Source organism: Ochotona princeps, chromosome 1 (genome assembly GCF_030435755.1).
Source record: "Ochotona princeps isolate mOchPri1 chromosome 1, mOchPri1.hap1, whole genome shotgun sequence".
NCBI classification, from domain to species: Eukaryota; Metazoa; Chordata; class Mammalia; order Lagomorpha; family Ochotonidae; genus Ochotona; species Ochotona princeps.
In genome coordinates, this window is record NC_080832.1 from 18,139,879 (window position 1) to 18,151,929 (window position 12,051).

At 39.6% G+C, this 12,051-nt stretch overlaps 1 protein-coding gene across 3 annotated transcripts in view; it reads right to left on the reverse strand.

Annotated features, from left to right (window-relative positions):
• ADGB (androglobin) overlaps positions 1-12,051 on the reverse strand; it is a 170,280-nt gene that overhangs the window by 79,087 nt on the left and 79,142 nt on the right. For all 3 annotated transcript variants that reach the window (XM_058666997.1, XM_058667057.1, XM_058666939.1), the window contains 2 exons: positions 11,894-11,984; positions 448-577 (listed from right to left, as the gene is read on the reverse strand). In XM_058666997.1, the coding sequence (XP_058522980.1) occupies positions 448-577; positions 11,894-11,984 (221 nt within the window). The remainder of the gene's footprint in view (positions 1-447; positions 578-11,893; positions 11,985-12,051) is intronic.

Consider the following 12,051-nt stretch of genomic DNA (forward strand, 5'->3'; position numbering starts at 1 on the left):
TAACTAAGATTGGGAACCAAACAAAGAGTCCCTACAGATAAATGAAATGCTTCATTTCACTCCCCAAAGGCTCACAAATAGCCAGGATTGGGCGAAGCTGAGCCTTGAAGCCAGGAACTTCATCAACTTGTCTCATAAAGGATCAGAGACACAAGTACTTCTGCCATCACCTGTTGCTTCTCAGGATGCTTACTGACAAGAACCTGGGCATGGATTGTAATTGGGTTCAATCCCAGTCAATCAAATATGGGATTTAAGCATAGCAAGGGGTAGGGTCAACACCACGCCAAATGCCCACTCCAACCAAAGATGCTCATTTTAAGAGTATTCTCTGTGCTTCTCTGATGCGTGCTATGCATTATTTGGTAGGTATAATATATTTTAAAGTTGAAGAAAAAAATCTTGCGTAAGGAAGGATTGGGTCAAAAGTAAGAATCATACACTTACCTGAGATGGAACTCTTGTAACTGGACTCACGTCCAGTTGGCTGGTGGTTGTAGTTTCATCACTTTCAGCGACAGAGGGTAAACTGCACCCTAGAGACACCCCTCTCTTAATGAGAGATGGTGTATAATGTCTGTGGAAATAAACATGCCTGTTATTTTAACCTCTTGTTCAATGTTATTAATAACTAACTGAAATTTTGCTAGCAATGCAATTACAATTTTATTTTTTGTGTACACACTTTCATAATAAGAAATCATTTTTACTTTATGTGCAAGTATTGAATTTCCCTAGCCACTACTTAAGTTAATGTTTTGGTGTAAACATTTTCAAAATACCATTTTAAACTTTTGGTGGCTGTCTTTGGATATTGACGACCAATACTTTAGTATCAGACAATTAATATTGATTTAAGTGTAAGTTAAATGTCAGTAAAATATTGTTCAGGGATGTAGAATTACAAATATTGAACTCTCTGTGTCATTTATGCTAGCTACTCAAATGTATAGTACTTCCAGTAATTCCTGATTTGACTTCATAGTAGAATTCTAACAGCACAATAAAAATACATGTTGTAGAATATATATGTATGTATTTATACAACTACATCTCAAAGTTTAGATTCTAAGTATGTAGGCTCCATAAACTCATGTTTTTTCCAGTTAGTATTTAGTATTATTACACTTAATTCACCTCCAGCTAAACTTCTATGATTTCTGTGAAATGGCCACTAGAGGGCAGCACAAACGTATTTATAGCAACAATTCCACCAAACAAGGCCATGAACCAAGGAAGGGCAATTTTGTTGTGTTGCTACAGTGAGTGTTCCAATGACAAAAAATGTATAGAGGGGTCACTGTTTTCTTCTTCTTTTTGTTTGTTTGTTTGTTTTCAAGATTTATTTGCTTTTATTGGAAAGGCAGTTACAAAGAGGAGAGACAGAGAAGGAAAGATCTTCATCTTCTGCAGGGTGTCAAGAACTTGTGCCATCCTCTGCTGCTTTCCCAGGCCAGAAGCAGAGAGCCGCAGTGGAGTGCAGCAGCTGGAACAGGAACTGGCACCCGTGTGTGCTGGCGCTTACAGGTGGAGAATTAGCCAGTTGCACTACTGCGCCGGGCCTTAAAAGTCACTTACAAGGACTTCCAGAAAAAAACATAGATTTATTCTCATGTTGATTTAAGAACTCTGCTAACTGAGATAGCGCAAGGGACATGTATCTCAAGGAGGATTAAATGCTGTTCACATATCCACATGTAAGACCAAGCAAATGAATTCATAACAGATTCAAGCAGTAAGCAGATTACTTGAATTAAATCAAGCTATTATCAGATGGAAGATCTTCCTCTCTGTCTCTTCCCTCTGTCTGAATTTCCGATAAAAATAAAAAATCTTTTTAAAAAATCAAGCTATTAAATCACCTGTATATGCCTAGTAGAATTTCATTCACTTTAATCAAAAAATAAAATTGAAAGAAAATGCAAGAGGATCAAATATGGCTGTATCTCAGGAAATTTAGGTTCTAAAACCGAGCCATTTGTGGTGTCTACAGCTGTAGGGATTCCTGAAAGGCTGGGTGTAACCATGTAAATTACAAGAGAAATTTCCTACTGATTCTTAACCCCAATTCTCGCAACTTGCAAAATCTCTGATTCCTGTGAAAACCCTAACAGCTGAAAGAGATCAAAAGAGTATTTAGAATGGAAAATCATTATCTTACTGGTTGTGAGGGTGACTTTGGATGTCAGTTAGACCAGGTTGAGAAATACCTAGAGAGCTAAAAATGAATAAATAAATAAATAAAAATCCTTATTTCTGGATGTGTTTGTGAGAGTTCCTTTGCGAAGGCAGGATTGTGAGCTGATTCAGAGAACTGAATATTGAAAATCTACTCTAATTTGGGCAGGTGCAATTTAACTGGCTGGGAGCCTAGACAGAACAAAGGAGGAGGCAAGGTGAATCTACTGTTTCCATCCTGGAATCAGGACATCCTTCTTCTCCTGCCCTTGGACTTCAAAACTACAATTCTTCGGCCTTTGGACTCTGCAACAAGCATCAGAAGCTCCCCAAGTCTTCAGACTTTCAGGCTTAAGTTGGGATTATACCATATGTTCCCTTTATTCTGATGCCTTTGGCTCTCCAGCTTGCAGGCAGCCTGTCATAGTACTTTTCCACCACCACATTATGTGAGCCACTTCCCCTTTTAAATGCCTCCCCATCTATAGCTCTTACTAGTTCTGGACTCCTGATGTATGGTATCTTTAAGGAGAAAATTAATTGGAAACATCATTATTTTGACCTCACCTCTAGCCTGGGGAGTCCCAACAACTACTTTGCTCTGAAAAGCAAAGCCATATTGCTGTCCTCCATCACCCACCAAAACTTTAGACTCAGTTCCGCTGTGGTTGACTCACTACTGAACCCTGTTTTGTCTCAAGAATCAGCAAGCAGCACTGTTGTAACAGAGGGCACCAGAACCAGGGACGAGGCAGCTGGCAGGACAGAGAGGAGACCTCTTGTGCCCTGTGACTGTGGGAGTTCCGTGCAGAAGCCCTTAGAGTTAAGAGTATGTGGGATTGTGGCTGGGTTCTTGTGTACCCACATGGTCTGAGAGGTGATGTGGCACCTGTTAAATCTCAACTGTAAGCCTTAGGTGACATGCTGAGTTCCAGAGGCATATTTCTCTGAATTTGGCCTTCAATCAAACATGATGACAACAGAACCCTAAACCCCCCAGCCCATCCTTCTGAAAAGATACAAACAAGGTATGCCAAGGTACACAAAAATTAGCACATAAATATAGGAAACATGAAAAGGGAAGACAACATGACTCCCCAGAATGAACACAGATACATCAATATTGGAGTGTGAATAAGGAGAAATTAATGAAATATCTTAAAGCGAGCACCAAAAAATGATTGTAAGGTTACTTGAAAATACAGGGAAATAGTTAAATGATGTCAGGAAATCAGTACATGATATGGATACCATTCAGCAAAGGAAGCTAATTTTAAAAAGTATAAACAGAAATATCAGAAATGAAGTATTCAAAAGCTAAAAGCACAGTGCAAATCACTGATCACATTTGGTGAAGCATAAGAAAGAATATCTAATCTTGAAGAACGTTTTGGAAAATATAAGTCAGAAAAACACAGAAAGTAAGAAAAATGGTTCTTGGGATCTTAGGAATACAATCAAATGGTTAAACAAGCAAGTCTTAATATTTCCTAAAGGTACGGGGGGAAATAATGGTTTGTAAAACCTATTGGGGAAAATAATAGCAGGAAAATTGACCAATTTGAAGAAGAATGTGGACATCCAAATAGAGAAAGGACATAGAGCCCCTATTAGACATGATCAAAGGATGTGTTTAGTCATTAAGTTATAGTGAAAAGTAGTGCATAAAGAAGCATTCTATAATTTGTGAGAGAGAAGCACTGGTCACTTTTAAAGGATTGACAGCAGATTTCACAACAGAACATCTAGGGAGTAGGAGAAAATACGAGGCTGGCACAGTGCTGTAACAGGTAATCCTCTGCCCGTGACGCCAGCATCCCGTACTGGTGCTGGTTCAAGTTCTGGCTGCTCTACTTCAAATTCAGCAGTCTGCTTATGGTCTTGAAAGCAGTGGAAGATGAGCTAAGGCCTTGAGCACCTGCACACATGTGGGAATCCTGGAGAAAGCTCCTGGTCCTCTGCTCTGGCTTTCATGATTGATGATTTGAGTAGTGATCCAGTGGATGGAAAATCTCTCTTTCTCTCTCTCTCTCTCTCTCTCTCTCTCTCTCTCTCTCCCTCTCTCTCTCTCTCTCTCTTCTCTCTGTCTCTGTATGTGTAACTCTTTCAAGTAAAATAAATATATATTTTTTAATTAAAAGAACGTCACCACTTGGCCAGCCTTACAAATGTACTACATACAGAAAGTAAGGAAGACAATCAGTATATGAAAGAATTGGAAGGAATAAAATGTGGTAAAAGGACAAGGGAGATTCAAAATAAACAGTATGAATATGTATAATAAAATAGCACTGATTAATTCACTATATATTAATGATAACCCTAAATGTAACTGATTTAAATGCTCCAATCAAAAAAAGAAAGATTAATTCAGTGACCAAAAAGACCCATTTAAATGTTTCCTACAAAGAACATACTTCACCAATAAAGGTATAGGCTGAAATGACATTCAAATATATTTCATGTAAAACGAAAATCAAAGTCAACAGGGGTAGCTCTGTTCATGCCAGAAAAAAAAAAAAAAATTGGAGACTTCAAGACAAAGACTCCTAAGATAGATGAAGATGGCCACTATGTGATTCCTAATTGTTCAATTCAACAAGATGTGAGCACAGGAGATGTGCATGGAGCCAATGGTGGGGATTCCAATTTTGTAAAAAGAGTATTAATAGAGCCCACAGGAGATATTAAGCTGCAATACAACAATAATGGGGGACTATAACACCCTACTTTCACCATTGAACAGAGCAACCAGAATTAAAATTCATAAAGAAACAAAGTTAATCTGCAATATAGAGCAAATGGATACCGGCAGAACATTCCATCATACAGCTAAAAAATATATTCTTTCATTGAATTTAACACTCTCCTGTATATATTATATAAAAGACCATGAAACAATCTCAAGAAATTTTTTAAATTTTGTTATCATGTTTCTGACCATAATGAATTAAAGCTGGAAATTAGCAACATACACAATTCTAGAAACTATAGAATAATATAGAGACTGAACAACAAATACACTTTTGAATGAATAGTAGGTTGTACAAGAAAACACAAGTACGTAAAAACATAAGTGAATGAAAATGAAAATGTATAGGCACAACTAAAGCAATATTTAGAGGAAAGTTTATAGCAGTAGATACCTACATAAAAAGATTGGAATGATAGCAAATAAATGGTCGAACAATGCATTTAAAGGACCTGGAAAAAAATAAACAAACGGGGTCCGGCACAGTAGCAGCCTAGTGACTAAAGTCCTTGCTTTGCACAAGTCGGGATCCCACATGAGCATCAGTTTTTGTCCCTGTGGCCCTGCTTCCCTTCCAGGTCACTGCTCGCGGCCTGAGAAAGCAATCGAGGATGGCCCAAAGCCTTGGGACCCTGTGCTCACATGGGAGACCCAGCGGAAGCTCCTGGTTCCTGGCTTTGGATCAGCTCAGCTATGGCCATTGCGGCCACTTGAGCAGTGAATCACTGGATGGAAGATTTATCTGTCTCTCCTCCCCTCTGTATTTTTGACTTTCCAAGAAAAAATGAATCTTAAAAAAAAGATTTATAAAAATAAACCAAATTTCAAATTCTTAAAAGAAAAATCCTAACAAAATTGGAGAAGAAATAAATGAAAATCAAACAAAGAAAACATACAAAAGATCAGAGAAAGAGATATCTTTTAACTCAAAGCTGAGAAACTATTAGCCCAAGTAATTAAAATAAAGATCTAAGTCAATAAAAATAGAGATAAAAAGGAGATACTATGATTGATATCACAGAAACACAAAAAAATCATGTATTTATATATCAACAAATTGGAGAAAAATGATTTAAAAGACAAAGCTTTTCATTAAAGGGGAGCACATCTTAAAGGTTTGGAAAAATCTCAGAATTACCTATAATGGAAAATGTCGCAAAGATATTAAAAATGTGGCTTAATTTGATAAGAGAAACAGAAGTGATCAGTCATCTCCACTCAAAAGAAGCTAGAAGTTATTCATCAAGACAGTTTTGAGGTGGTCATCCCTTTAAACTATTAGTCGTTGTTCAACAGAATGCAAGAATGACCCTGAAGTCTTGCCTGCTTATCCCATCACAAACCCACCTGTGAAGACAAGGGAAATGCAAGCAGAGTATTTGAAAAAGGAAGGCTCCACACTCCCATGCTGCTTCACATTGCGGGCTCAACTTCCTGATCTTACGATGTGCTGCTGGCAAATCCTCATCTAAGACAGAAGTAAATTAAGAGGGAAGATTTTCTGAGTGCAAAATCTATAAGAAGGCAGTGCAAAACAAACATGGCAAGCCAGCCTGGTCCCTGAACAAGAATGAAACAGCGAAGAGTAGAGGACAAACGAGAGACTTTGGAAAGTTGGGGAACTATATATAATGATAGACAATAGTGGTGACAGAATGACTGGAAGGCGAGATAATTTGATATTCTATTTTAATCATTTGGGTTGCTCAGGTATGAGCGAAGTATAACACTTCCTTCTATCTGTCAGTATTTTCCATCAAACGTGCAGAAGAATCTTATGTATGAAAATAACTTGGGAGAGTATTTTCCTTAATTTGATTTCATTTCCTGGATTGGCTTTATGGCATGGAAAAATGAATAGATAAAATTCAATGTAACCTGACTTCTGCATCTAACTAGTTTTGCACTAGAGCGAGTACAACATCCATGCAGGGTAAAATGCAAATGAGAAAACAGTCAAGGCAGAAAAAAACACAAGAGACAGGCTAGTCAGTTCCACCTAACAGACAAATGTGTCTTATGTGCCCTCTTACAACTCCAATGGGAATTGAAAACAAAAAGAAAAGAGAATTTGAAATAAAAGTAAAATCATGCATAACTTGAAAAATAGAATTGCCATCTTGTGAGCTGTAAAATATACCTCCGAGAGACAAGAACAGAGTGATGGCAAAGAAACAAAGCCAACAAACTGATACTCCCTTCAGGACAGCAAAGAGGACATCTAAAACCAATACTGCTCATCTTTTTCCACCACTTCTAAATTGAATACAGCAAAAGTTAGGGAAAGCCATGACCTGAAGACTGTGTAGCAAGAAATGTTTGTAGATGCCTAACTATCCAGCCTGCCGCTTAGCAGCTAATTCCAGTGTTTGTCCTCTGAATCTAGCCTTCTGTGTGTTTCCAAAGTACAAAAATGTATTAGGGGTGGGGGGCACGCGATAGTGTAGCGGTTAAGGTCTTCACCTTGAGTGCGCTGGGATCCCATATGGGCACCGGCTCTAATCCTTTTAGCCCCGCTTCGCATCCAGCTCCCTGCCCATGGCTTGGGAAAGCAGTCGAGGATAGCCCAAAACCTTGGGAACCTGCACCCATGTGGGAGACCTGGAGGAAGTTCCTGGCTCCTGGCTTCGGATTGGCTCAGCTCCAGCCCTTGCGGCCGTTTGGGGAGTGAACCACTAGATGGAAGGTCATCCTCTCTGTCTCTCCTCCTCTCTGTATATCCGGCTTTCCAATAAAAAGAAATAAATCTTTAAAAAAATGTATCTGGGGCTCGGCGTGATAGCTTATTGGCTAGAGTCCTTGCCTTGAACCCACCGGGATCCCATATGGGCACCAGTTCTAATCCCGGTAGCCCCCGCTCCCATCCAGCTCCCTGCTTGTGGCCTGGGAAAGCAGTCGAGGATGGCCCAAAGCCTTGGGTCCCTACACCCGCGTGGGAGACCTGGAGGAAGTTCTTGGCTTCTGGCTTTGGATCGTCACAGCACGGCTGTTGCGGTCACTTAGGGGGTGAGTCAATGGACCTAAGATCTTCCTCTCTGTCTCTCCTCCTCTCTGCATATCTGACTTTGCAATAAAAATAAACAAAATTTTAAAAAAATGTATCGGGACAATTGTGTACAGTGATGAAGAACTGGAAGAAGGGACGATCCTCACTCACTGGCTAAGCTCCTCACTCACTGGCTAAGCTCCTCACTCACTGGCTATGCTCCTGAGCACCAGGAGGAGGCAGGGAAGGACTGGCATCCCGGGATGAGAGCTGAATCCCTTCATCTACCAGACAGCTATCGAAGCCAGGATTCCTTTCAGGGCTCTATTTTTTTTTTTTCTGCAAAATAGGTGCTGGTATGTACAGGTATAGAAATTTAGACCTGCATTTGTAATGACAATTATACTTTGTTGTCACTGTTTATTTATAAACGTGGCTCTCTCCGGAAGTGGATATCTGTGAGGACCAAGTTGTTATATTTATATCTACAAGTCTAACATAGTGCTTTGCTTTCAGTTTATTTCAGTCATTATAAAAAAAAAAAGATTGCAGATATGTGCTAACATTACTTTTCCTTGGTGTGAGCACTTGGAGAAAGAGAGATTCACTATCTCATCTTATAAGGGACATTAACCCAATTGTTTCAGGTCCCTGGACTCAGTTTCACTTAACCTCACTCTCTTCCTGTCTTAGCCAGTTTCCTGTTTCGGTAAAAGATGGACAATAATTTTAAAAGAGAAGAGATTTATTTCTGTCTTAGTTTGGAGATTGAAGGGTTTAAGAGCGTGACAGGGGCCTTAGTATTACATCACCCAGTGGTGAGAAATGGAAAGATAGCAAGGGTGAGTACAAGTGAACAGGACAAGGATGAACTCACTTTTACAGAAAATCCCCTTTATTTTCTCATGATAACTAACAGGCATCCAATAATGACATAATCCAGTTAAGAGAGTAAAATCCCCATGAACTAATCATCTTTAAATAGGACACAACATTTTCTACTATTGTAGACGTCCAACACATGGATTTTGGAGGGAACCTTTATGCCATAGCAGTTGCTCAGAGGTCCCATCCCCAAGTACAGCCTATGAATTTGGGGAAAGAAATGTAGAAGCACAAAATATTCAGCCAATACTATTATGACCTTGGGTCTATCAAATTTATGCTCATTCGTTCCATTACAACAACCTTCACAATTATTAACTCAATTGAAACTCATCTCTGAAGTCTCAAGTTTCAAGTAGAACTTAAACATCATCTACATCAGATATAGGCAAGCCATGAAGTCAGATTCTTCTTCAACAAAATTCTTTTCCCACTAAGAATCTATGATGATAGACATGTTAAGCATTTTAAAAATACAGTTTGTGAGCCAAGGGTGACAATCCCATTCCAAAAGGAAAATAGAGGAATGAAGACGAGGGTGATGAACAACTAGTAAGTATTAAATGTAGCAAAGCAAATTCCAAGAAATCTTAAATGTTGGGGAGTAAATCTTTTTGTTTGATTCTTCTCCCTGTAAGTGGTAATGTCCCCCTCCTGCTCGAGAAAAGTCTCTGGACTTTTTGCTCTTTGGAGGGCCATCTAAACTGATAAAGGTAAGAACAAAACAGAATCAGCTGCTGAAGCTGTGGTGGGACACGCAGTGCCAAATAATGCATGAATACTTTGGGTACTTTTTGTCCACTTTTCTTGCATAATGTTTGCAACTTAATACTCTCCGTTCCTGTCCTGTTGAGTCCCTCCCACATCCCTTCTCCACTATTTCTCATTTTCATTTTCTTTGTTCCAATAGAATCCCACAGAATCCTGATCTGTGTTTCTTTCTGGAATGTGTTTTCTCATGATCTGCAATTATGAGTCAAAAGAAATGTTTTTTATATCTTTTCTGGTTCCTTTCTCATTATTTTTACTACAAGTAATCAGGAGGTTTTCAGCCTATATCCTCAATATCTTTGTTTGCAAATCTCTTGAGCTAAATACCTAATGTCATTGCTCAGTGATATTTTAAATTTTATGAAGCCTTCCTTTCCAGCTTCCCTCTTTTCTTATCCAGAACCATCATTGGAATCAGCTATCAATAACAATGGAGGATATTCCTTGCATTATACTTTGCAATTATCCCATCCACTCCTCAATACTGAATTCCAAAGTCATTTCTACATTTTAGATAGTTGCTATGGTAGGACCCCACTTCTCAGTCTGCCATAATAGACAAAATACCAAAAAAGATTTATTTTATTTTTTTAAGTGAAATACAAATATTAAGAGAGAAAGAGATACATAGACAAAGATCTTCCATCTGCTGGTTGACTCCCCAAGTGGCCTCTACAGCCAGGAGCTGAGCCAAACTAAACCAGGAGTCAGGAGATTCTTTCTAGTCTTCCATGCAGTTGCAGGGCCCCAAGACTTTGGGTCATTTTCCACTGTTCTCCCAGGCCACAGGCAGGGAGCTGGATATGAAGTGGAGCAGCTGGAATACGAACCAGCACCCATGTGGGATCTTGACAGATACAAGGTGAGGATTTAGCTACTAGATCGTTGTGTCAGGCCCTGAAATGTTTCTTCACTTCTCAGTATGCTAGGCTCCATGATGTAGTTCATCTATGAGTACATATGTAAACCATGTTTACCTATATATGTACTGATCTTGTAATTTACATGAATGTTGCTTTATATCAGAGAGAACATATGATAATTGTCCTTTGGGGATTAGCATGCTTCACTGAGCACAATGGTCTCCAGTTGGGACTATTTTATTGGAAATGGTAAAATTCCATCATTTTTAAGGCTGAATAGTATTTCATGGAACAGATGTACCACAGTTTCTTTATCCACTTCTCTTTTTATAGGTATCTGTTTAGTTCCATGTGGATCCATGTGGATTGTACTATTATAAATACAGGGTTTCAGGTCAATTTCTCATATGCATATTTCATTTCATTTAGATATATTCCCAGGAGTAGGATAGCTGGGTCATATGGTAGTTCAATTTTCAGTTGCATTTGCACTCTCCATATTGAATTTCATAGTGGCTGAACTAGTACACAGCCACCCACAGTGGAGTAGGATACCTTTTCCCCCACATACATGCCAGCAGGCATTACTAGATTTCTGAATGCAGGCAAATCTCACTGAAATTACACAGAATCTATATGTGGTTTTTATTTGGATTTCCCTATAGCCTAGTTGAGATGATCTATCCCCAGTTGCAGCATTTGCCAGCAGGGGCTACTGCCTGGCTTAGCTTGGCCTGACCCTAGTTTTTGCTCTTGCTGGCAAGTGCAGCAGCTCAGCCTAGCCTGACCCACTCCCAGCTTTCATGTGAACTGGTGTGTGTTGCTGTTCAGTCTGGCTAGCTTTCACCCTATCCTGGCATTCACTGGTGCCAGAATGTGCTGTGGACTGGCACATCCCCAGACCCGGCTCACATCTATCACAGTGGGTGCTACAGTCCAGCCTATTCTAGACTGCTCCCAGCCATAGCTCTCACACTCACAAGTGGAAACTCTGGACTAGCAGGGGAGTTCTTGGAACCAGTTTTTAAGCTGTGTCATCCAAAGGTCTTCAGGTCAGCTTATCCATTTCAGCATCTGGCTTTCCATTTGCATAACCTGTACCACTCCCTCCAGTGAGTGTTTGTCTTGGGCTCCCCTGCTATAGTTTTTGCTGTAGCCTTCACAGCCAGGGCTCTTTAGTGCCCACTCTCTTCCCTCCTTGAACTCGTACTGTGGCCACCCTGCTATCTGCTCAGCCTTTCTCCTGCTCATGGCTCCAGCAGTACCCAAGAACCAGGAGACATTAACTGTGATTTTAATCTAGAACACAGGACTGTCAGCAACTCCTCTATGGTGGAAGAACGCTCAGGAGCAATGTTTGCTCCAGGATATGATGCCTCCCAAAGAGTCCAACTGACAGCAGTACCTTTAAGCAGGATCCATGGTAAAAACTTTTTCCCCATTTCCCCATATACTTACGTTTCTGTTGGAATGGTAAATGGAGTCATTCTGTAATTCAAAAATGGACTTGAAATCTCAAGAAACTGGTCAGGCTTCTTTATCACTATATCTGAAAAGTAATAGGTGTGAACCGTGATGTATATCTAAAAAAAAAGTGTTTCAGAATTTCATGCACA